The following is a 26,462-nucleotide window of genomic DNA, read 5'->3' as shown; positions in this document are numbered from 1 at the left end:
CCGGGGTCTAGGGTCAAAATAGATGTTATTTTCGTCATCAGCCCCTCAAAAACATAAGCAACAATGCAAAAACTCGAATGAAAAGAAAGTTTAAAATATACCCCACTGGGATTTAAACCCCGGGGTCCGAACTTCTCCGATTCGTTCGAAAGTGCCACCATTTTTTTTTTTCTCGTCGCACCGATTCCAAAAATACCCCTACATGCCCTGCTAGCTGCATCCGTTGCCGAGATCCTCCTCGACCCCATGTAGACCATGATGCACCTGCAGCAGCGCCCCGGGGGCTCGGATCGGATTTGCTGCCACCGGGCCGTTCTTAGGGTCCCCAAGGAGGCTGCATCCCAAAATTTTGGTCAAGATCGGACCACGGGAAGTCCTCGGGCCAAAAAGCAGTTCTTTGTAGAGTTTTAAGTGTGTGTACCAAATACTTTTTGACAAAGGAATAAAACATATTCCTCCCTTTCAAAAGGGATCGCTACTTATATCCGATTCCCTTTACTTACGGTTCAACGATTCTTCTCGTTTTTAAGTCTTAAGTCGAATGGCCTATTATAAGTTCAACGTCTCACTCAACATCAGCAATCAAGCGAAAATTTTGGGGTCTGCTTCCGGCTTAAGCAACTCCACCTTTTCACTCTGAGCTATGATACACATGCCCAAAAGACCTTTTCAGTCGCCGCGAGTGAAGAACAAAAATAATCAAAACGCAAGGGACCGCCTAGACTACCTACTGGTTTTTTAGCTTTATGATTTCTTCGCTCGGCGACGACCGAGAGGGTCCATCTATTCGACAAACCATGGGCAAACCGAATGATTGACAGGATTTTTTAAGGGTGTTGCGAGGGTGTTGCTTGCAACTTCAGCGTACTGCTTTCGCACTGTGCTTGAAAAATTTAACAGATGCAGATTGCATGACCTTCGTACCAAACTCAACTTCAGATGTATCTGTTTCCTCCGTAAATTATTCTTCGCAACCGAGTAGTTGAAACTCCGGATTTACCTAGGGCGATGTTTGTCGCGCTCAATGTCACGGTACTACGCGAAGAGGCAGGCGATACTCTAGTCCCAATCGTCACAAACGCGGACCAAAACTAATTTATCGGCGTCCCGTAAGCTGCAAAGCATAGTTTTAGGCACCTATGAAGGTTTTTAAAGGGGGTCAAACTGCAAATCTTCAATTTTTTTCCCCGTTTTGAAAATCCAAGGGGCGCCAAAAAGGGGGAGATTAACCCCTTCCAAAAATCGTTTTTTTGGGCCCCCCCTTCTATTCAAAAAATAGGGGAGGGCCCATGCATTTGCCTTTGTGTCTGTGTGTTTTTGTTGTTGTTGGGGTCTGTGTACAAGGAAGGAGTTTAGCTAGAGTAACCAGATTTGGAGGGTACTTCAGGAGTACCGTCCAAACAAATAATCCGGTGGTGCAAATCTCGTCCGGGTCGCACAAGGGGTGCTGCAGGTGCATCATGGTTTACATGAGCGGGAGGGGGATTTCCGCCATTATTGGTGCTAGCAGGGGACATAGGGGGATTTTCGGAATCGGGGCGACGAGACAAGATGAATGGACCATGGTCCCGACCCCGTCGGCCGCTTTTACAAGTTGGCTAGATCAGGATCTTCAAAAAAGGGGTCGACCGACTAAAAATTTTTTTTGCAGATTTCGATTGGTCTCAGCAAGACCTTTCAACGAGGGGGCGGAAAGGGGGTCCAGGAGCCCGACTTCGTCTATTAGTCACATCAAGATCTTGAAAAAAGGGGGGCGACCGACTGAAAATTTTTACTTAAGTTTTGGATAGGTCTTGGCAAGACCTCTTCAACGAGGGGTCGGAAGGGGGGGCCAGGAGCCCGCCTTCATGGGTTTTGAGAAAAAGTGCGACGGACTCGTTTTGCGCTCCTGCTGTGCCTCTATTGCAAGGAGTTGCAGTAGCATGGCAAATATGGGTATTTTCGGAATAAGGGCGAAGAGACAAATGAAATGGGCATATTCTAAGGACAGTTGGAGTAAAAAGTGTAAGGAATTGCATATTGTGAATAAAAGGGGGCCTAAGTCACGATTGTACATCGATAACTTTCCCACTCACGGTGGTGTGATGCGAGCGGGCCGAAGGCCCGCACTGTGGCAAAAAGCTACGGAAAATTCTGTAAACAGCTTGTGGTATTCTCCGTAGGCCCCTTATTAGTGGCCGTCGACATTTGCGACTTTTCGATTTTGACAACGGAATAGCACTCAAAAGTTGCGTTTTTTAATGCTGATTTCAGATCGTGGCAGGTCTTTCAGAGCGTGGCAGGAGCATCAGCCACATAGCACTTCACTGCAACATTGTAGTGCACTTGGTTCAACTCAATGCCTGTGGCCTGGAGCTCTTCCACTTCCTCCACATACTTCTCAAGGAAGCCATCAATGGGATCAGGATCCCCACTGCCATAAAATACACCAATTTTATAGGGCCTCTTGTCCACAAAATCATGAGATCGGAAAAGAATAGGAGTGAATTTGTGTGCTGCTTTTCTGTAACATTTGACACCATCAACAAATACATCCAAATATATTGTCTGAACATTTTCATTAATGCCTTTTTTGGACCTTAAGATGATGCCCTCTTTGAGGCCAAAGTGGCAATATTGTCCATTCTTCAAATTGTCCACAAAAGTTGTCGAGGGAGTTTCAAGTAGCTTTTTTGCATATCCTGGGACATTGGGGTGAATGGACGGAGAATCACAAGCAACTCATTAATAGCAGCATGGGGTACTTCGTATGTTGCTGCCCAGTTGCGCAGTGAATTATTGAATTATCAACTTCATTACGACCTCCATCCTCCTCTACGAACCCATCTTCATCCCCACCAGATTCATCAGAGTCAGAACTGAGTTCTTCCAAATTGCTGTCAGGGGATGAGAAGGCATCACTGTCGGTGTCAGCATCGTCAACATCATCAGCTTCCCCTTGCTCTGCAAACAGCTCTTGTGGAGGATCTTTGTGGTGGATCTTGTAGAGGCTCTGGGGGATGCTCCGTAGGAGGCTCTTCTGGAGGATCTGGTGGCGGCTCAACAGCAACTTCTGCTGGCTGTTGATTGTGCCGCAATATATGTTGGAACTCCGCCTGAACCTGTCTGCGAGCCAATTGCCTCACATAATCAGGGTTCAGAGCCTCCCCATTGGCTTTTCTGTTTGTCATTTCACTAGATGAAAAGATTCAATAAAATAAAAAGATATTAAATTGATGTGCAGTGTCATTCAAAGCGCCCTTTGAAGCCACTGATGTATTAATTCAGATTCTTTATCCCTTTCATTAAAAAGATACTTGAAACTCCTTCCGCAAATAATGCATACATCTTTCAATAAATTATATAATGGTCGTTGAATTGCATTCAAGATAATATTCAGACCAAAATTATGACGTGTTTGAACATGAAGTGGCAGAGAAAAGAAGAGAAAAACTAAATATTGTAGCTATTGCCAACATGAACAGGACTCCTTAATATTAAATTCTTAAATTTATTTTGTCGTAAAGGGGGGAACCGAACCTCCCTGACACCATGCTGACATTTGGACTATAAATAAGTGGTACTCCCAAGACGACTATGTAAATTTAATAGTTTAATAATATAATCCTTACCTTTTTTGAAGTGGATTCCATTTTATGACCATAAATTTAAACTTTAAGATTCGCTACATGTTACAAGCAGTATTCAATAGCCTGCAAAAAAAATCCATTTTAAATTTTTAAAGAAACTATTTTTGTGAAGCAGTTTACAAAGTTTTTTTTGCTATTAAAAGTAAGAAACTTTCTCCTTTTAAAAAACTAATGCCAAATTTTTTAAAAATTCATAGATTATGGTTTATTAAAATTCATAAACAAATTTGACTAAAGGGGGGAGAAAAGAACCTCTATACCGACGCCCGGGTTTCGAGTGTGGATGTCAGAATTCTGAAATGCATCTTACATCGTGTCACATTTCAGTGTGGGTTTGCCCAAAAATTATTCGAGTCCAAAAGACCTGATACTTGTTTTCCCTTCCATCTTCCGACTGTGCCGCAACAGAGGAGGTGCCTGGACCAAACCTAATGGCCGACAGCAGACGCCAGCGAGTGGCAACATGGTTGTGCTTTTTTTCTCAACTTCAGTGGAATATTTTGAAAAAAAATTTGAGCTAGGGGCTAGAGAAGACATTTACTAAGGCAACAGTGGTATCATTTGCCAAAAGAATTTTCTTTAGAAATACAAATAGGAAATTCTTAATCGGGAACGGACACGGCGCTCTAAGCGCCACCTACCCGGCAGGTCTGTGAAACCTGACCTTGAACCCAGCGGCTGACTGGGGGTCATACCGTGTGAGAAGTGGTTTGGTCGACAGTTTGCGTGAAGTAATCAACTAAACCTTCGGGTTACGTTGAATGGGGACAGCTATCACTGAACGTTCAATTTTAACCTCAATCAGTTAGTTTCAAAAAATCTAGTTATGAAAAGTCATCAGTCATGTGGATTTTAAAAACCCAAATTTTTATTTTTGGCAGGCAATCTTAATTTTGACAACCCAGTTCCTAAGTTTTAAAAGGGGTTTTTTGAAATTTACCAATTATTTATTACTTTTCATTTTAGTTTTGGTAAATGTAATAAAGTATAGCACTTTTCACAAACTTTTCTGATTTTTTCACATCATTTCAAAAGTTATTAAATTTAAGACATTTTCATGTTTTAAATTTCAGAATTTTTTTTGCAGTGTAGCACACGGAAAATTTTGGGCCCCCTGGGATTCCCAGGCCAATTGGTTCATTCCCAGGGTATTTGGTTATTTCCCAGGACGGACCCTGGGAACGGTGCAATATTCCCAAGACGCCGTGAATATTTCCCAGGACGGTCCTGGGAATTATCCAAAAGCCGCCAAACCCAGGACGCGTCCGGGGAAATTTTTTGGAGTGTTCCCAGGGTCCATCCTGGAAATTTTCCCCCTTTCCCGGGGAATCTATCTGGGTCCCCCAAATGCCCCCCCAGACCCCCCCACCGTGTCGACTTTCACAAGTCTTTGTCATGTAGGATGTCATCGGCGACCTCACAGGGTGCCCGATGACGTCCTCCTGGGGTTCGCCATGACGACGTTTGACCGTGCAGTCTGGACCGCACGGACCTACCCAATCCGATGCCGAAGTCCGTTTTGTCCTGCGACCAGTAGTTTGGGAGATACGAGGACGTACCACGAGGTCGCCGTCCAGGCAGAGGAGGAAGTGGTGATTTTTTGGAGGCCAAAGTAGCCCTGGCCGCCGTTCTATCAGGTGTCCGGTGTGACGGTGGTCACGGGGGGCCCGGGGACCGCCCAGCCAAAAAGTGCAAGCGCAGGCAGATGCTCGGGAAGGTAGGGAACCGACTGGCGAGCCGTGCCGGGACTCGGCAGCGAGGGGTGAATCACTCAGCGTCCTAGTGTACACATGAGTACATGAGTACGGCCGAGTACACCTTGTTTTACTCATAAATTTTTACATTTGGAAACATTTTAAGGCTTCATTTTGCGTTTTAAAAAGGCACTCAACACCAAAACAGTCGCAAAACTAGTGATTTTTGTCCTTTTTGAACTTGTGAGTACACTGAGTTAGGGGCAAATTTTTACACATGAGTACACTAGTGATTCACCCCCCGCTCGGCAGTCGGTGTGGGGCCTGCCAGCGGCAAAGACCAAACCAAGTGTCGGGAGTGCTGAGAGCTTGTATCAAGGTAACCGGACTCTTTCCTTATTCTACAACCCTCACACCCGAGTAAACCCCTGACCATCAGAGAGCTACATCCCTGACAAGTGCTCTGGCCCCCTAAACTGCCTGCTGGGTCCGGGACTTGTACACCGGGGCTTCTGACTTTGGATTAGGGTGCAGGGGGTCTTCGCCTGTCCTGAGTCCGAGTTTGGCCTCGATGAGGCCATCAGACTGCCCCGGACGGCGATTATTGGTTGTTTTGGCGGCAGGTAAAAGGGTTTCAGTTTTGGGCGGTTGACCCCCCCCTGGTCAAACCATGAGACCTGTCGAGACCAACTTCCGGCTATGGGTAGCTGAAGACCCCCGAAAACCCGAATCCGAAGTCAGAAGTCCCGGGCACCCGATAGAAAAAGCGGCCAGAGCTACTTTGGCCTCCAAAAAATCACCACTTCCTCCTCTGCCTGGACGGCGACCTCGTGGTACGTCCTCGTATCTCCCAAACTACTGGTCGCAGGACAAACGGACTTCGGCATCGGATTGGGTAGGGGCCGTGCGGTCCAGACTGCACGGTCAAACGTCGTCATGGGGGAACCCCAGAGGACGTCCATCGGGCACCCCCGTGAGGTCGCGATGAAAACCCTACATGACAAAGACTTGTGAAAGTCGACACGGTGGGGGATCTGGGGGGTCATTTGGGGGACCCAGATAGATTCCCAGGGAAAGGGGGGAAAATTTCCCAGGACGGACCCTGGGGAAAACTCCAAAATTCCCAGGACGCGCCCGGGTTTGGCGGCTTTTGGATAATTCCCCCGGAACCCCCTCCTGGGGAAAAATTCACGGCGTCCTGGGAAAATTTCACCGTTTCCCCGGGGCCGTCCTGGGGGAAAAAACCAAAAAACCCTGGGGAAAGAAACCAAATTTGGTGGGAAACCCAAAGGGGCCAGATTTACCGTGCAATAGTGATTTCCCTTTGCCCAACACACATTCGCATTGACGTTCTATCGTTTCTGGCTAGTTTCTTGGAAGGCTTCTGCGATAGATGCGCCCGCGGCAGAGCGCAAATTCGGGCCGCAAGGCAGAAACGCTTCTGGTGCGCTCTACAAGCGCTGCGTTTCCACCGGGGAGAACTCTGACGGTTGGCCGCCGAGCCGCGGCGAGCCGTGCCCTAAGTCTACGTAGAGTCTTGTGCTCTATGGTATATATTTGGTGTTACCTCCTTTTTCATCCAGTGTTCCAAAATAAAGGCGGAGATTAGTCGAGTAGGCTCTTTACACATTAATTACATTCATTAGAATACAAGTTATCTCCTTTTGCCATTTTGTGCAACGGATTCATGTGGAATGCGATTGAGTTCCTCCATTATCCGATGAAATTTGGACCGTAAAAGGGGTCAAATTGAGTTAAATACGTTGTCCATGCGGATTCCTAAACCGCTAGGAATTGAGTCAAGTAATAATTAGGTGCACTGATTCAAACCGACGTGAGGAGATAGAAACTCAATTTGAAGATAAATCTAGTTATTGCCTTCTTCCTCTTTCGTGAATCAGTTCATGCACTTAATTGTCCATAAGTACACAGCTTTTAAAGAACCGTACTTTGCACCTTGGGCCAGCGAGACACTTGAGTTTGTTGAGTAGCAACAATGATACAGGAACCAAAATAGAAACTTCTTTAAGTTCTGATTCACTCTGAAATTCTCAACTTTTTCGGCACTTTTCAACATCTCAAAGTAAGAAATTGTCTAAAATTTAGATGTTTTTATCATTTTAACAGGAGATTTCATTGAATGGAAAACATGAACCAAATACTCGATTTTTTTAAAAAACATGCTTTACTGGCTGCAATTAACATACAACATTTTATACTTCAAAGTTTTGACAACAGTCAACACCCAAACACTGAGAGCCAGTACTAATTAAAACCAGTGCACACTCATTACCTCAATTAAATCCATTCTCAACATTCTGATTCACATCCACATAAACGCCATCATTCTCTTCCGTGCGCTGGCCAGCAAGCCCGCCCGCCGAGCGTCTCTCTCCCTTCTCTCTCTCTCTCTCTCTCTCTCTCTCTCTCTCTCTCTCCTCTCTCTCTCTCTCCCTCTCTCACTCTGGCACGCTCTCTCGCACAGTAGTGAGACTGTGACTGCGGCCGCGCTGCCTTGACCCTTGGCATTACCCTTCCCCCTCCCGCACTCCGCACTACGCGAGCGGCTAAGTGGGTTCATGCGCCGTGCCGCGCACAGCACAGCAGACTGGTTCCGAGAGTAATCTTCCTCGCTCTCTCGCACCAGTCCGGAACGCGCCTTGAGTGCAAGAGAGACAAAGCGTCGAAAACGACTCGGTGAATGAGTCTGCAGAGACGGGCTCCGGCCTCGTCTCCGTTTTCCCGACAGGGGAGAGGGGGCAGGAAGGCGGGGGAGTTGCTATTCTTCCCAGCGGGATTATTTTCGGGATCTGCCGAGTTTAGTGTGCTTCGCGCGAGTTCCAGGACCGCACAACGCCGTGCGAGCAGCGCCAGCCCGCCTCTTCCGTCCAGCGCACCTCGAGGTAGGCCCGAGCGATATCTCGATGTATCGAGGTCGATACGATATCACCCTAATATCGAGGCGGACGATTTTCGATTTTGAAGCACAGCGAGGGCTCGATACATCGCGATATCACGATTTTACTGTCATGCACGCCTTCAAAACGGCGATACACAAAAGTGTCGCGAAAATTTGGCAACAAACAAAGAACTAGTCCCCCTGACATGATCTAAGTCAATTGTCAAATCTTGGCAGTACTTCATTGTACCGCCAAATTTTGACGAAAGGCCTACTTTTGTGTAACGCCGTTTTGATGGCAAGATTTTTCGGTAAGGCCGTTTTTAGGCAAAACTCAATTATTGCCGCCCCCCCTCCCCAAAAAAACAACTAAAAACAAGAGTATTACCTTCGGATTTAGAGTGTTGCCACTCAGTGAGGATGGCCCGGTATGGCCTCTATGTTTTAAATTCGACGACAACTCTTCTACCACTGTTCGTAAAAGTAAAATCCCTCTTAACGACTTAACATCAAACACACACTCATTCCAGGAACGTGACATCACGTTGAAACGAACGTGACAAAATATCACGTTCGTTTGAGCGTTGTGTCGTCACATTCATTTGGATGTGACTCGGCCAAAAATTCTCTTGTTCACACTCAAACGAACGTGACATTTTGCAACGTTCGTTTCAACGTGATGTCACGTTCCTGGAATGAGAGTGCCATGAACTTTTAATAAACTGCCAGCGAAAATAGCCAAAATTAAACTGGGAGTGGTTTTTCGGCCGAGGAAGGCGGTGTGAGGGTCACGTGACCGTGACCATTGGAGGATCTCTGAACCGCGATTATTGGAGATCTAGGAACCGTCGGTATCCCGATATCTCTCGACATTCTCCGATTTGGCGCGATAAGCGAGCCGGAAAACGCCACACACTAAATGTTTATGTAGCATTTTGTACGTGCCATCTGCACGAATTTGCCTAATATTATGCGTGAAAATGCACAAATTTATGCGAATTTCTGCACAATTTTATGCATAACGTCACGCAGGTTTAGAATCGTGCATCACGACGTACAAAATTCTACATAAACATTTAGTGTGCACGTTCTCGTCTTGACGCCTCGTGTGACCAGCAAATGGACCGGACCGCCACTGCCTAATTTTGCCGTATCCAGCCGCCTCCGCCGCAACGGAATTGCCTCGGCGTATTTGTCTTGCTCAATGATCGTGTTTGTCATAGGCCTACGTGTCTTTCCGAGATGAACGTGAATGAGTTTTGATAATCATGGTCTTTTAAATAGCCCTTGCTGTGTGAAGAACAAAAGTAATCCAAAAGTCAAGAACCAGCACACAGCGGCGCGAAACGCAAAAAAGTGCGACATGGAAATTATTTTCCGATTTGTCTTCTTTTTCGCGGTATATGGTCACTTTATGATATAACCTAGTAAAAGAATTAATTTCCTATGAATAGCTAGGCATATACTAGAGCTGAAAATAGCAAAAACTTAAAACATGGAAATGTTGTCACAAAACCTGCAATTTTTTTTTACTTGTGTTTTGCCCGTAAAATCGACAATATTTCGATTCTGCAACTTTTCGTGACAGATTCTGTAAGCTAAGGACGGCCTACAACTTTTGTTATGGTCGGAACGCTGTAGCGAGGTCTGCCATTCAAGTCGTTTTCGTAAATTTCATTCGAAAATAATTTAATTTCGACAGTGTATATTCTGAAAGCCACGACCGAACATTTGGTGACCAAGTGTTCTGTTACAGGTTCAGCCCCGTGGGCGCCGGCATCAGGCGCCATGCCAGGCGGTGGCGGCACCCCGCGGGAGGGGCCGGGACCCTCGTGGTCGCAGATGAGCCCGTGGCAAAAGGGGAGGCACATTGTCGCCAACGTGACGGTGGAGCCCATCATCATCCTGTACTCCATCCTCGGCGTGCTGTCGGGGCTCACCACCGAGAACCTCTTTGTGCAGAAAGCGTGCCGCGTCAGCCTCAACCACAGCGCAGGGCTTTGCGCTGACGTCGTGCAGAACGACACGGTGTATCCGGAGGTGAGTCGCCTCCGGCCGCGCCACCAAATGTACCGTGAAGTGGTGTGACTCAAGACAATTGTGGGGTAACTTGAGACAATGTTGAAATAACTTGAGACAATTTTGGAGTGAATTGAGACAATTTTTATTGCACGGTAAAAACGGCACCTGGTTTTCCCAGGAAGCCTTTGGTGAAGGTGTAGGTGATTTCCAGGGAGTTCCTGGGAAAACCAGGAACCGTTTATATCGTGTGGGTACACTGCAAACCTAGCTGTCTACCAAGTACACACTTACAAATGCTTACTTGCAAGTACACACTTACAAACGCATGCTTGACGCCATATAACTGCATGCGTCAAGCATGCGTTTGTAAATGTGTACTTGCAAGCATGCATTTGTAAGTGTGTACTTGGCCATAAGCATGCGTTTGTAAGTGTGTACTTGCAAGCATGCATTTGTAAGTGTGTACTTAGTAGACAGTTAGGTTTGTAGTGTAAATTCAGCCAGTTTTACCTTAGACACACATGAAATCCAGACGCGGTTTAAGGAGCCTTCGACAGGAAGGGGGGGGGGGACAACATTGTGTTTATTTTATCTACCTACCCGGCCGGGCCATGTGCTGCTGGTTGGTTTAGGGAATCTCCAAAGGGGATTGCACTCCTCCTTTCGCCCGTTGAAAGCACGTGTTTGGTCACAAGAGGGCTGTATGGCAGTGTGACAAAACCCAATGTTTTTTGTTGCGGAGGCACGGTGAAGCGGCATTTCAACCTATTTCACGCCCTAACTTTGCTGTTTATTTATTTATTTAATTATTTTTGCCTTATTGGGGTGAGATTTCAGATTTCTGCAGGGAAGATTTGGTGGACTCTTAATTTCACGAGTGGTTGCCCCCTCGTGATTGACTCACACTTCATTACTATGTAGGTTTTTCTGCGCGCCAATGCACGAAATTAAACATTCACTTTGTAACGCACAAATCTGTGCGCAACAATGCAGGATTTTCTGCATAATCGCGCACGAAATCGTTCATTTTCGCACACAAATTCGTGCGTTACAAAGTGCATGTTTAATTTCGTGCATTGGCGCGCAGAAAAACCTACAAAGTAATTTAGTGTGCTGTAATGTTGAAAGCCCACATAGGTATCTTAAACCGTGTAGCCATGCAGCGGTCTCAAAATGCCACTAAATTTCCGTTTTTTTTTTTTTTTTTTAAGTTTAACTTGTATTGGCCCCCTTAAAACCTTTCCTGTCCTCAATCCCCGAAGGTAGCCAAGGTGGTTGCCAGCATGCAGGTCTGGCAGGCGCCTCTGCAGACCGTAGTCCCCGTCATCCTGGTCATGTTCGCGGGGTCCTGGATGGACAGGCGGCGGCGGCGCAAGCCCTTCCTCTTGGCGCCGCTCGTCGGGGGCCTCCTCTGCAGCACCGGGCTGCTGCTTTGCTCCACCTTCTTCGATTGGCCACTCGAGGTAGGGCACCGTTAAAGATGAATTAGAAAATTATCTCTAAAGTGCGTCCTGAAGCTTCTTCAGGAATTTTCGGAGACTTCATGCTCTAAAACATAAATCGTGAAAATTCCAAAGGGGTTGACAACTACCTCGAGCCGAGCGGTACGTAAAGTGAATTAAATATGTGGTACTAAAGAGGTAGTATATATAGCAATGTACGGTCTTATAAGTCTGTAGAGAGTTAATTAATTTTCGCTACGCGTACGAGTTAATATGGGAGTTGTTGACTCCTCGAGAAATTCCCGGAGAATTTGTCTAACAATTGCCTCCGCTCTTCGTCCGAAACCTGAAGTGTTTTGATTTTGAACGAGTTACCGACAGTTATCGTTTATTTTGTTTGAAACCGAAACCTTCGTAGATTTTGGACGGAGCTTCGGATCGCATTTCCAGAGATTTCCCAACACTGAAAATAGGAAGGTCAGACTTTTGACCCCTTAGACGGTCTTACTAAAATGTACGAACGAAAAAGGGTCATACTGAAGACCGAAAAAAGGTCATACTTCGATGTATGACCGGAAAACGGTCACACTTTATAGTGTATCACGGGTAAAGGCTGATATATCCCCAAGCTAAACAATAGCCAGTCTCGCTGATGTCTGACCTTTTTTTGACCGTTTTTCGGTCATACATTTGTGTATGACCGTTTTTGGGGTCATACTTTTTGTATCACCGAAAATCGGTCAGATGTCTCACCCTTTGAATTTCAGTGAACTTACTTTCAACGGTTTCGCGCTGCTTTCAGGTCGGAGGCGCCATCGCGGCCCTAGTCCCCTCGCTGTTCGGGGACCCACCCGTCGTCCTGCTGTCCATCCTCTCGTACCTGGCCGCCGTCAGCGACAGCGAGGACAGGACTTTCCGCATCGGTATGGTGAGCACGGCGGCGTCTGCGGCCGCCACCGTCACCACCGCCGTGTCCGGCGTGGCGTACACCTCTCTGGGCTTCACGGGAGTCTACGTGCTCAACATAGTGCTGTGCTGCCTGGGACTGGCCTACGCGCACTACAGGCTCACAGAGCCCGAGCCCCCTGTGCCGCGGCCGCCGGGGTTCGTAAGGCCCGATGCTTGGCAACCGGCAGGGGTAAGTTGGGGTGCACTGTAAAGACAAATCTCCGGGATTTACAAACGGGCCTCTGGAAAGAAAATTACGTAGGAACTTTCGTAAATTCACGAAGATTCTTGGTAGGTTTAGTGAGTTTCTTCGAAGTCACGGAGTCTACGTAAACTCCTAAAGGTTCTCGACGATTCTTCGTTTATTTACGAAGAATTGTAAGCAATATTATTTTTCTCAGAGGTCGCTCCGTAAAGTCCCCATTAATTTCTTACAGTGTTGAAAAATACAGGGGGAAAAAGGGACACCATTCTGGAGCCGATACCTCGATTTGCCAGCCATTCCTCGATCACACTCTGATTCCAAAGGGAATACTTTTAGTATCAATTTTGGCGATGCAATTGCACTGTCACAAATTTCCCCCTCCCAAAATACTGGAAAATTTATGGAGTTTTTCCCAAACTTCCATCCGCATGGAGCTCTCTATGAAAGCAAACTCTGGAATATCTTCGAAAAGTTTCTGAATTTTGCACAAAAATGCGTGCTTCACTTTCAGGAAATCACGGGAAAAAGGGTTTGGAACCAGGAAAAGAATGAGCGAAAGGCGACCCCCTCCTTTTTCAGCTCAGTTTTCATAATATTAAGGAATACCTACAGGATATAAGTCTAATAAGATTAGAGGGAGATGGTCCCTTCTTTGGCCATTTCAGGCTAAAGAATGCTTCGGCGAAGCCCTCATGAACATATCTGAGAAGAGACATGCATTACCTCCCATCGGGACTCAAGTAATGCTCCGAAGAAAATTTGTTTTAGCCCTGAGAAAATCTCTCCGAAAAAAGAAGACAGAAACTAAACGGAGTCTCCATAGACGTGATTATAGAGTTTTACTCCATAAGATTTGGTAGCTAATTTCGAACAGTCTGAGTATCGCCAAAAAACACGCCTTGCCCAAATATCTTGCCTTTACAACGGCGATACACAAAAGTTACGCCAAAAATTTGGCGACACTTAAGAGTAATGCCAAGATTTGGCAATTAAATTTTTAGCAAATCTCAGGGATTATAGTAGCTCTTTGTTGCCATATTCTGTCTGTTGATACTCGACAGTATAGCCGAACTTTGGCGGTATCGCCGTTTTTAAGGCAAAGATTTTTCGTTATGCAGTTTGTTGGCGATACTCAATTGTATCGCCTTAATACTCAAGTATGGCCTTTGGATTTGTACTCCAGTTATTTCAACTCAACACAAAAATCTGAACGTGAAATCTTTGTCAGATAGATTTCGGGATCTCTGCAGTTGGCCACAGGAGGGTGTTCTTTTCTTACTCTGCTGTACTTTTCTTGCCCAACTTACACTCTACGAAAAATGTCCTGTCAACGCCGTTAATTTATTACCAATGTTTGCTGTTATGCAATTCACGGCGTTTGCTGTGAACTAGTTCACGGCGTTTACTGTGATTTTGGTTACAGTGTTCACTGTGATCGGGCCACAGTAAACGCCGTGAATTGGAGCCTGATTTGCAGTACTTCGGTGCTCAGCGGCGTCAAACTCACAGTGTTTACTGGGGACCAGATCACAGTGAACACTGTAACCGAGATCACAGTGAACGCCGTGAACTAGTTCACAGCAAACGCTGTGAATTGACCTACAGTGAAAACTGGTAATAAATTAACGGCATTTACAGGACATTTTTGGTAGAGTGTACCCCTACATCTGAGGTGATTCATTCTTCATCCTACAGAAATTGCACGAAGAGAACATGTGTTTGTTTGAGAAGAAGAACGGAAGACGTTTTAGGAGACCAGTGGTCTCAGACCCCTCAGACCACTTCGAGTGACACTGCCGAAATGAAACTTAAGTCTTCCTTACACACACAGCAGTAAAATGTACTGAGTACATTTGTAGAGCACTTACTAAAATGTGTGCACTGATCTCACACTTACCTTTTAAGCTTGAAAGAAGCCAACCTAAAATAAAAAAGGAACAATTGATATTACGGACCTGTGTTTAAATTTGCTCAATTCAGTTTCCAGTTCCAGCTGTCTCAGCCAGAATTGTTATGCGCTCTTATAGTTGGACAACAGTCTAAAATCTCAATTGTGAACTAAGCATGTTTCAGGTTGAAGCAAGCCTGGAGCCACCTGGAGCCAACCTGACATGAAACCTCGTCACTGGAGCACGCGAGCCAAGCACACGCCGGGTGGTGCATACCTGCAAGTACATTGACACTGTTGCTCTGCTTTACATGCCGAAGGAAGGGGACCTCAGCAGCAGTGTACTTGCAGGTATGCGACACCTGGCGTGTACTTAGCAAGCATGCTCCAGCGTGGAGTATACATGCCAGGTACAGGTGGAGTGTACTTGCAGGCACACTGAAGGCACACCTGAAGCATGCTTAGTACATTCTTGAGTTTGTAGAGTATGCTTTGCGCTTGTTTCTGCAACCAGAGTAAGCCTCCTGGCTGACTTTTTCAACTGGCACCACGTGAAAGATACCGTCACCGTGAGTCTTAAGAAGAGGCCCGGCACGCGCCGCCTGCAGTTGTACATGGTCGCCCTCCTCTACTTCGCACTCTTGGGCCCTGTTGTGGGTAAGCGAGGAAACGCGGAACGAAACACAAAGCAGCTCGTTTGGTGTATTTTGGGTGTATTTATAAGTCTCATCTCTGCATCATTTTCACCCTTAAAACCTTACGAAGTATTTTGAGCATAAAAAGTACAAACCAATTATACGAGGAAATAATTCGTAAATTACGAAGTATTTTGTTAAAGCTAATGTGTGCTCAAAATACTTTGTTATGGCACGCTGCTTCTCTTTTCAAGGCCCAAAATAGTTCGTAAGGTTTTCAGAGTGTCCCCTTTGCGGCACGCTGCCTTTTCAAGTTTTAATTTTTCCTGCAGATATCAATCCGCCTTAAATCACCCAGTACAAATACGACTATGAATTGAAAACCCCCAATTATGTTTAAACTGTCCCGTCATCCCTTCCCTGCTTTCCTTCTTCAGTCGCGCCACTGAAAATGGCGTGACTTCGTGCCAAAAATCGGCGTGGCTCTGAAATTCACGCCATTGCCGGGTTTTGGCACGACTTTTCTCATAAAACGCATTGTTCACACCAATTCACATGGTACTTTCATGCCCGATGACGGCGTGACGTACACGTCATGCTGTTTTTCAGCGTGAATTTCCTGTCACGCCAATTCTTGGCGTGACTTATTGTCACGCCATAATTTTGCCATGCGTCCGACCATTCAATTTTCAGTGTTTTCAATGCATTTTCAATGCTGCTGGCGTGACAGAAATGGCGTGAAAGAAAAGCCATTTCACAAATCGGCGACACTGGGAAGTCACGCCAATGTTTTGGCGTGACTCCAAAGTCACGCCAATTGTGCGGCGTGAATTTCCCGTCAGACCGGTTTTTGGCATGACTTTTCCCATGACACGCCGACATGGTACATTCACGTCATATATCGGCGCGTAGCTTTCTTATCACTCCGATCTTTTGCGTGACGTTTCGTCATGCCATAATTTGGTCATGAGTCGAACCACTCAATTGTCAGTGACTGCTGAGCGATTCTCACGTTTCGGGGTAGTTTCGTTTCTTCTGACTCCTGTGCCCAAACGAGCGCAGATATCGACATGGGGTTTGTTTCTGATGTTAGGGAGGGCCATTGCCCACTGAACGCACACATTTCGTAAAGTTCACGTTCGTTGGATTGGTCTACGTAGCGTTTGGAATACCCTAAATGTAACTTCCGTGATTGTTCAAAGAGAACAAACTCGAACTTTCCGCCCCCAGTGTGGCGGTGTGGTTAGAAAATGCTGCCAACTGTCGATGGGGATTCGAAGCTTGGCATGTCTCGAGCTAATTTCAATCGAAGACCAATACGCCAGACTTCTTTCAAAGGTACTTATGCTGCAACGAAAAATGTCCACCGTATATTCAATTTCACTACACAAATTTCGAAAAGGCAGCTCTGGACTTCTCCCCAAGCCAAACTTTTAACTTTCCATGACACAAGCCATCAAAGTGGAGTCCCTGGGACATAATTGCATGGGTCGCGGAAACCTAAGATGCTGTACACGGTCTCAAAGCGGGCTAGAGCATTATAAAATGGCGTGTATCAACAATTACCTGTAACTTCCGTGGCACCCTTTACCCAATGTTGCAGCAGCACTAGGTGAAAAAATTTTCCGCTTAAATGTCGGGCTTAGAGTATCATTTGACCCTGGAACGACTTTTAAGCCACAGCAAGCCCGAGTCAGCCGTTAAAGCCGATTTTCACACTTTGTAACTTCCGTGATAACGTAATTTCCGTGATCAAAACACCCACTAAAACGTATGGGAATACCTTATGGCTCATGTTTTTACGAAGGTAGTACAAGGTCTTTACTATAAATACCATTGCCACAACTCTAGTATCATCCAGGACCCCAATAATAAAAAAAACTTAATCGGATATTTCTCACTTTCGGCAAATCAGAGACGCCAAAACTACCCCGAAACGTGAGAATCGCTCTGCTGGATTGGATCTTCCCCGCTGGGTCATGTGAAGCCTTTTCTGTTGGCCAGGGGAGTCGTCTGTAATCTTCCTGTACCTAACGCAACGCTTCAAGTGGGAAACTCTCCAGGTTAGCGCCTTCTTCACGTTCACCGGGATCATCGACTCCGTTGGCAAGTGCTCGCAAACCCTTATAACTGAGAATTGAAGAGTCTTGATGAATACCAGATTTTGGGCGAAGATTAGGGGCTTAAGATGGGTGATAAAAGGTTGTATCTGCTACCCAGATAGCTGAGTAGTATTATCACACAAGGTTGGGCAGTGACATGATTCTACGCCGAGGAGTAAACAACTTGAATTTTGGTGTACGTTTCCCTGGAAATACCGTGAATTAACGTTGAAATGACATCGAAGTAACGTTGAAATAACGAAATATGGCGAAATAATGTGAAGTTCCACGAAAAAGCATCGAAACACTCTTGAAATAACGTGAATTTGAAATAACGGTGTACAAAATTTTTCGAAGTTGATTGCCCTACGTTCCACGCCAAATTTTAGTCCCTAGTTTATGACTCTTTCATTTTCAGTGATGGCAATACGTAGGGAATGCCATGCTAACCGATACTAACTTGTGGTAACATCTCTCTTTAAGGATGCTTTGTGGCCACAACAGTCTTCGCCAAGTGGCTCCACATGAGCGATTGCCTAATAGGTATCATAGCCATTGGATGCAATGCATTTACCTCACCCGTATTCGCTCTGGCGTCGACGGACTGGGCGGTCTACGTGGGTGAGTGCTTGGACTTTACCTTCGCTTAGGAGAGAAATACGAGTCCCAACCTAAACCTGGACACTTTTAAACTCACGAGGAAAATGACGTGCGTGCACCTGCAAAGCCGGTGTTGGAACATAACCTGCGTAGGTGATTCATCCTAGGCCAGCGTAAGCTGGCCTTTGTGGACTGTTGAGCCTGGCACCCGAGGTAAGGTCATATGGAGGATAGGTCGGCGCATTCGAGATGCATGCTGGGAGACCCGGTCTCCCAGAATGCATCTCGGTTGCGCCGACCTACAGTATCTTCCATATGACCTTAACCCGAGGGGGTATGCACTATCAAAACCTGCGACCTGACTTTTACGTCTATTACGCTTTGTTGCGCCACAAAATTATCATAATTTAGTGTAAAGCAGCCCAAAACAACTTGAAAGATTGGTTAAATTCGGAGAATTTCGCCTATTACGTCACTGTGAATAGTAATTGCACCTATTTTGCGTAATAAAGCGTAATGCGAATACTCTGCAGGTGAAAATTCAGAGTGAAAACACCCTCGTGCTATGACGGGTGACCTGATTTTTCTGCGAGTGCGCACTCCTTCGTGACTGCCTCGGTTGGGAACAATAAGTTTCCTTTTCCGTGTGGCCGGGGCCATTTGCTGGAGAAGACCGGATTCTTGTCCACAGCAGACTTTCCCCCGTTTCGTCTGCCTCTTTGTCTGTTCGAAGCCAGCTTTTTCCCCCCTATCTCAATATTCCTTATACCTCAAAAATTAAAAATAAATAGTAATTTTTCTCAAGTTTTTTTAAGTTGTTGTTTTTACGCTTACTAAACCTGTTTACATTGCGCAGCAAAACACAGTTCGAGTTTCTTGAAACAGGAAGCAGATGTTCTCATTTCTAGGTATTTCCTTCTCACGCCGCATCTATTTTGTTTCTCAGTGTATGCAGCAAGCATCTTGGGCGCAGGAGGATTCATCACCATGCGAGGCATTGCCACCAAGCTTGTCGACACGGAGGAACTGGGTACGATTTACCGCAAGCCACAAATGTTTGAGCTCAATAAGTCACACGTATGCAAACTGCACGGTTAAAACGGAACCTAGTTTTCCCCGGAAGCCTATGCTAGAGACATGGGCGATTTCCAGGGAGTTGCTGGGAAAACCAGGTTCCGTTTTCACCGAGTGACAAGAGTAGTTTTTTTTAACGCCACACAGAAATTTGTATCATGGGTTGAGCGAAGCCAGTTTCGACCCGCCCAGGCCGCTTAACCTTTATCTAACGTAATTTTAGGAATTCACGTATGATTGTAATTATAACGCTATGCTCTATGCTTCGATTTCGTAACATTCAACCTGTCGTAGAATGTAAAATCTTTCTACCTTATATATTGTATATTGTAATATAGAAATTATGACTAACATGTTCCTGCGCACCAACTTCCGAAAAACAAGGCCCTCAAAGAAACGCGGTTATTAATCAAAATATCTTTAAGCGCTTTGAAGTGAAAATAAACTACTTTACATAACATGTTATCCACGAATGTGACATCATATTCGTTAGAATGTGAATGTTGCCTTGATCAACATGTCGTGACAAAACGGACGTGTCAACATGCACATTGTAACGGTTATGACGTCACATCCCCAGCGATATTTAGTGCGTTGCAGCCGTGGCGTTGAGAACTGCAAGGCATTTCCCGTTAAAATCGTCCCATTGTAGTGGTTGTTGAAATCTGAGTGGTCATCTGTCATAACAACGCATGTTCATAGGGAATCGCATGGTAGATACGCTGTTGTGTCCGACAGCTACAGATCTGTTTACTTCATTTGGCAGGCAAGGTGATGTCATCGCTGGCCGTCGTTGAAGCCATCATTCCACTCGTGTTCGTCACCCTATACAGCAAGCTGTACAGCGCCACGGCCGATTCGCATCCCGGCGCCTACTTGTACATTTCGTGCGGGGTCTACACGCTCGGGATGCTCCTTTACTGGTGAGATCTTTGGTGCAATGCTTCCCGAAAAGGCCCTATGCTAATGCATGGGAAATGGCATTGCACTTCATGTGCAATGCTTTCGCATTGCACCAATTGACGCTGTACTCATAGCGTTTGGATTCTCAGTGCTGTGACGTCACATTAATTCGTCAGAACAAGGTTTGCACGCGTTTTAACGGCGTGCATTGACACGCTTTAGGGGAGAGTCTACTGAAAATGTTATATTCTTCAAATTTATCCCAAATGTAGCATAAATGTTGCGGGTTCGGAGTATTATGCTGAAAATCAAAAAGTGATACTTCCCACCCTGCGAGGAGTGAGACATAACTGACTGACTGAAAAAAGGCGATACATTGACGTATCACCGAATAAAGGTGATACATTTATCACCGAAAAAAGGTGATACATTGATCACCGAAAAAAGAGTGATACTTTACATCGCCGAACAAAAGGATGACACCTTTATGTAACGCCGTTAAAAGGTGATATTTCGTCCTGGAAAACATAGGGGCCACTCTTGCTGCTGTTTGACCTTCTTTTCGGTGATTCTTTGGTAGGTTAGCCCTTTTTTTCGGCGATACATTCATGATCGACCCTCCTTTTGGCGATACTTTGTGTACCGCCGAAAATTGGTGAGATGTCCGACTCTACAAATTTCAGTGTGCACAACATGCCACTGCCGTATTTTAACTAAATATAATGGTCTCGACATTTTTCAGTTCCCTGCCTCATATACAAAGCGTGGCACAAGCAGGACAGAAAACATAACCAACAGACATGGTTTTTTTTTTTAAAAAAATTCTTAAAATTTGAGAAGCATTTTGTTTTATAAGCACTATTTATAATACAGCTATGATCCAGGTGTCTAACTTATGGAAGAATTTCTTCAGTTTGAAGCTAAGCGTGCTTCAACTTTCAAAGCAGTAGTAATAAAAGAAGCGAAAAATGGCTACACCACAGCTTTCGTTGGAAAACTTTGGGTAGGAGGACTTTTATTCATTTTCTTTATACTGCTCTGAAAGTTGAGATTTCCCGAAAAGAGTCACCAAATAGATGTAGTCTCTGCGAGTATACCCTTTAACTTAGCTCGAAAAAAAATTGTCTTGATTTTCTCCCATCCAAAATGAGCCCAAACAATGAATAACCGTTCAGGAGGTGTGCTCCTTAAACATTTGGAAACACTCACTGAAAAACCAAACGTGGTCCAGACCGCACCACTGGTGTGGTCAAGACCACGTTTGGTTCTTCAGTGCTGAACAATGTTGAAATCACAGCTACACCAGAGAGGAAGCATTTTAAAGACGTAGTACCACTCTACAAACTGAAGTGTGCACTCAGTATGCGTCTACAGATGCATACTTGGCCGTGTACAGATCTACAGATACATACTTGGCTTTGTACATACCTACAGATGCATACCTAACTCATCCAAGTATGCATCTGCATGATGTGTACTCAGCTGAGTATGCATCTGCAGACGCATACTGAGTACGCACTTCAGTTTGCAGAGTGGTACACTTACCCTTTCATTTCAGCAACGTGTCATCACGTTGGAATGAGTGTGACGAAGGGTCACTTTTTTTTTGAGCACTGTGTCACAATCGTTTGGACGTGAATCAGCCATAAATTACCTTATTCACCTTAGAACGAATCTGACACAATGATCTTAGGAACGTGACACAATGTCACATTTGTTTCAACGTGATGTCACGTTTTTGGAATGAGAGTAATGAGAGTGTAACCTGGCATGCCTGGCATGAGCCTGAAGACTATCCTCCGAAGAGCTGAACCCGTTGTTTCTGTTGCAGTGCCATCTGGTGGTTGCAGTGGACGGAGGCCCGGCAGGCCAAGAGAAGGAAGGAGAACGACGATATGAATGGAGTTGCAAACGCGGCTTTTGAAGGCTCATTCACAACAGACGTTGGCAGCGAACCTTTCGAAAACCGCGTGGTTCGGTTATAAAGGGTCGACGAAACTAGCAGCGCGCTGTTACAAAAGACTGATAATAGATCGTTCGCGGGGTAAGAAGATTACCCTTGACGTAGAATCTATGTTAAAAGCAAATTGGTTGTGGGAAACCACACTCCCAATATCCTACTGAGCGTTCTCTTCGCAATAGTAACAGTAACCCCAGTGTTATGACTGCGCAGCGAAGGTGAAGACTTCTCAGTTAAGTATGACAATTTTCGTCATATTTCGTACAAATTTGTCTGTGACAGATTTGTGTGGTGAAGTACTGAGAATTGGCGTAGTAATGTAAAGAAATTCGTCTGTCGCTACTGACATTAGAAACTCCAATTTTTCCATTGAAAGATTGGTTAGTTTTCTGTCCAATCTTTTGTCTATAAGCAATTGGTAACGTGCCAAAAATGTTTCCAGTGCAGACACGAATTTCACCCAAATCCAGTATCAAAATTGCCCTTTACTGTTAAGTGTGCGTCTTGTGGCTGAAAAGTCACGGTGAAAAGGGCAACGTGCATTTGAAGGAGTTTTCTTCATTGTGCTCTGTGGGAAAATTACAGTAATAGTTTTAGGGGAAGGGGCATGCTTTGTTAGCGAAAATGAAAATCTGAAATTTACTTTTTGATGAGCTGTATCTAGTGAAAACCACGATAATGGTACGGGGCGTTTTTGTCGAGGTAGGGAGAGGTTGATGGCATTCATGGAAAAACTCTGGATACTCGAAAGTGCGTTTTAATTGGTTTGTTTCTCAACCTTTTTTACTGACTTGCTTCATAAGTTCTTGGTTACTCAGGAATACAAAGTTATTACGAATAAAGTTTGATATATAATGTTTATTTAATTACGTTACTTTTAACACCATATCCCACAATACTTATATCAAATTGACCAAAACCACCCACTGAGTTGTATTAATTTCTCAAGTACTTTTATGTTACTTCTATCCCACAAAACTCATAAAAGTGACCAAGTCACAACTGTTTCGATTTCTCAAGTAGTTTTGAAAAATTCACAATTTTTGTTAAGATGAAGTGATTTTAGTATACACGTTTATTCTTTGTTACTTGGACGACTCGCTCGTACCATTCGCATGTTCCGCATTTGCATGGAAGCCACTTTCCTTTCACCGTGTAACGTGAAATTTCACCTTACACGAATAAACACGAAAAGACGGGGGCCCCATGTAATCCAGGCACAAACAAGTCCTGAAGTAACAATGGATACATGAGCACCAAAAACATCATTTGGATGAGACAAAATTAAATTCTCAAAAGAAATTTCGGAAGACGTCGAGCGTAGGAGCAGAACTGATAAACAGACCGACTTGGCAGAATTGTCCTAGAGAGACGCATAGCATTTGTAGCACGTTCTGCGCTGACCGCACTGGTCGACGACAGCGCGAGCTCACTCGGTATCTTGATCGGCTACCAGGCGCCTTCCCGGCAGGCAACGCTTGAAGCGCAGATTGCAGCCGTGGAATTGGGTCCAGTGGGACTTAAGTGCCAGGAAGTCCAGGAACGTCGCAGCGCAGTTACTGCAGCCCCAGCTGTGGCGTCGTTGTGACGATTCCTGATGGGTGGGCTGCAGGCACAGCGGGCAACGGCTTCCCGGCGTCGTAGCGTGGCGGCTCGTGTAGTGCTCCACGTAGTCCTCCCAGCACGCGAACCCCTCGGAGCAACCGATGTAGGTGCACCAGCCGACGACCTGGAAAGTTGCACACGGTCATCTGACATGCTCTGCAAATACAGTGGTGTGCCAAGCAATTATCAAATCCAAACGCTACATATAGCGTCAATTGGTGCAATGCTTTTTCATTGCACATGAAATGCAAATGCCTTCCCACTCCCATGCATTGCATTGGGCGGGCATTTTCGCGAACCATTGCACGTAAGGTGCAATTTGGCTGTGGCATTGCACGAATGGTGTGCGACATCTCAGTGCATTGCCCCATACGCGCTATACTTTAAGCGTTTGGAATCTCAGTGCACGCACTGCATTGAGTTTCCAGAGTACATTCCTTTCCTTGCCCAACTAAATACGCGAATCATGGCTCGTCAGATGCAATTAATGTATTTTGTATCGCACAGTTTCGTAATTGTCGTCGGACATTTGTCTAATTAAAACAAAATGCCGTGGTGACGGGGACGGGACGGTAGAAAATCTGCAATTCCCCAACATCATGACCAATTTCAAATGATCATTTATCATTTGCCATGAAATTTGCAATATGCTAAGTGCACGAAAACTTTGTTCCGGTGATTAAGTTTTCTCGACTGGGCTGAATTCGATAGCTGCAATCGAAAAAGGCTGAAAGCAACGCCGAATATTTGTAAGAGAACGACTACGCTGGTACATTGCCATACTTGTGAATAAGTAAGTATGCACACTAAATTCTTACGAACTTTTTAAATGCATAATTGTGCATTTTTAATCCATAGTTATGCTATGCATGCACAGATACGTTCATAAGGAAAGAATAATATTATGCATACCTTATAAACCTATCTGTGCATGCATAACTATACATAAAAAAGTCCATGAGAATTAAGTGTGTGTACAGTTGAATATGTTCTGATACATATTCTGCTGAAGTAATTATGAACCTGAACCAGATTTATGTGCAAAATTGTACATAAATTTCACCTACACAAATACGGCAATAGCAATTCCACTTTCTGTCTGAATTTTAATAAATTTTTACACAGTGAACGACTTTGTCGTTTTACAACAAGGCAACCTGTTTATTAAAAACAAAAAAAGCGTCATCGAGGCTAGTAATTGTATTGTTGACATGTAACAACCTTATTTAACAGTGTGCAAATGTCCCGGTCGTAGCTCTTGGTTGCAGCTGCCGAATGCAGCCTATCGCACACAGTTGAACACTTCTTCGAAGTTTTTCTTCTCGTGTGCGGAATGTTGACGAGAGGAACGACAGTACTTACCCGCCTTCCACCAGGGAGACTGTTGGCTGCCTCTTGCTCGCCGTCGTCGTCGCTCCAATCCTGCAGCAACTGCTCTACGGAGACAACCGAAGACTTGGACGGGGCTGCAGTACCTGAAACACGCGTCAAACAAATGAACAAAGCGGGAATGCAAAGGCTGAATTTAGAAGCCTGAAATGTCAAATCACAACAACCATGCGCGGAAGGTACCACTACTCTCTGAATAACTGCCGTTTCTGACAGGATTTAAACCTGCACGTGCATGCTAGTCCACCAGCCAGTCCGAACGCACCTTAGGCCCCCCTCCAGCATGCACAGTCCAGTCAATAGAACACTTCATACACAGTAAAACGATGACGTTCATCCAAAAAAAATACTAGCACTAATGTGGAACGACTATACCTGCAATTCCGTTCACAGCATTGCCAATACTGCGTGATAACGTTTGAAACACATACTTGCCGTTCGATGGTCATTTGCAAGGCAAGTTTCACAACCTAAGAGAAAGCAGTGACCTTCCAGGTCCTTCAGCTCTCAGGATGCGCAGTTGCTCCGGACCTCGACACGTCTGCTATGAGCAATAATTGCAACAGAATCTGAAAATTGAAGTATGGAAAAATAGCTCTGCTTTTCCCACGTTCACTGCAGAAAAGAAAAATATTCCAAATTAAATTTGAGAAACTTGTGATTGTGTGTGTGGAGTCCAACTATGTGAGTTGCAAAGTATATCTGTTGCAAGAGACTCGACCATAAGGTAAAGGTGAAATCTTGCCGAATGAACCTGTTACGCTTGATTTCAAGCGTAAAGTGATAACGCTAGAAAACAGGGTAACGTTACGCTTTAGTTTCCAGCGTATACCCGGTAAAAACATCAACAGTTTTTGCCGTGCAGCGCAGATTCTCTCCTTGTGCTAAGTGACAAATTCAGGACTATTCTCTGGCAGGATAGAAACCATGAAATCATACATATGGGGACAAATAGCAAGACACGGTAAAGGGCCGTTCAAATATGAGGTCACACTTTTCAGGCTCATTTTTCGACCATTTCCCAAAAAAGTCACTATTTAGACCCCCCCCCCCCTCCCTAAGGTCATATGGAAGATAGGTCGGCCCTCCCCCCGCGACGTCACATGAGTCCAAATCATTGTTCTTGGCCACAGGGATAGGTACGCAAATAGCTCGTCTAGATTAGGTGCCTTGATTGAGATTACACAACGATTTGATTGCATATCGAGAAATCTGGTCGCACGCTAACTTGTTCGAAAACATCTGAGCAAAGTGCATCGAAAAATACTCAAGGCAACGAAAACTCACTCTCATCACGTTGAAACGAACGTGACAAAATGTCAGGTTCGTTTAAGCACTATGTCACATTCGTTAGGGTGCGAATCGGCCAAAAATTAGCTAGTTTACATCCAAACGAATGTGACATTCTGTCGCGGTCGATTCAATGTCACGTGACGTTCCTGGAATGAGAGTGTTCGAGCTGAAGAA

The 26,462-nt window shown here is 45.1% G+C and overlaps 2 protein-coding genes across 4 annotated transcripts; one reads left to right on the top strand and one right to left on the bottom strand.

Moving 5' to 3' along the window:
- Positions 1–8,162: 8,162 nt before the first annotated feature.
- On the top strand, positions 8,163–22,862 carry LOC117652524 (tetracycline resistance protein, class E-like). 3 transcript variants are annotated; one of them, XM_034397490.1, is made up of 10 exons: positions 8,163–8,226; positions 9,979–10,262; positions 11,507–11,707; positions 12,489–12,790; positions 15,242–15,384; positions 17,367–17,468; positions 17,948–18,085; positions 19,011–19,094; positions 19,905–20,061; positions 21,873–22,862. In XM_034397490.1, the coding sequence occupies exons 2-10, from the start codon at positions 10,011–10,013 to the stop codon at positions 22,024–22,026; spliced, it is 1,533 nt and encodes a 510-aa protein (XP_034253381.1). In that variant the 5' UTR covers positions 8,163–8,226; positions 9,979–10,010; the 3' UTR covers positions 22,027–22,862. The 3 variants fall into 3 exon arrangements, with proteins under 3 accessions (XP_034253381.1, XP_034253382.1, XP_034253383.1); XM_034397491.1 differs by lacking the exon at positions 11,507–11,707; XM_034397492.1 differs by lacking the exon at positions 8,163–8,226 and having other exon boundaries at positions 10,140–10,262; positions 11,456–11,707.
- Positions 22,743–25,916, bottom strand: LOC117652525. Its single transcript, XM_034397493.1, has 3 exons — positions 25,371–25,916; positions 24,969–25,081; positions 22,743–23,730 (listed from the first exon to the last, which is right to left on the bottom strand). The coding sequence occupies exons 1-3, from the start codon at positions 25,442–25,444 to the stop codon at positions 23,558–23,560; spliced, it is 360 nt and encodes a 119-aa protein (XP_034253384.1). The 5' UTR covers positions 25,445–25,916; the 3' UTR covers positions 22,743–23,557.
- Positions 25,917–26,462: the final 546 nt, after the last annotated feature.

This window comes from Thrips palmi, unplaced genomic scaffold, assembly GCF_012932325.1.
Source record: "Thrips palmi isolate BJ-2018 unplaced genomic scaffold, TpBJ-2018v1 HiC_scaffold_7, whole genome shotgun sequence".
Taxonomy (NCBI): domain Eukaryota; kingdom Metazoa; phylum Arthropoda; class Insecta; order Thysanoptera; family Thripidae; genus Thrips; species Thrips palmi.
Note: the sequence above shows the minus strand (reverse complement) of the source record. Positions and strands in the feature narration are given on the sequence as shown.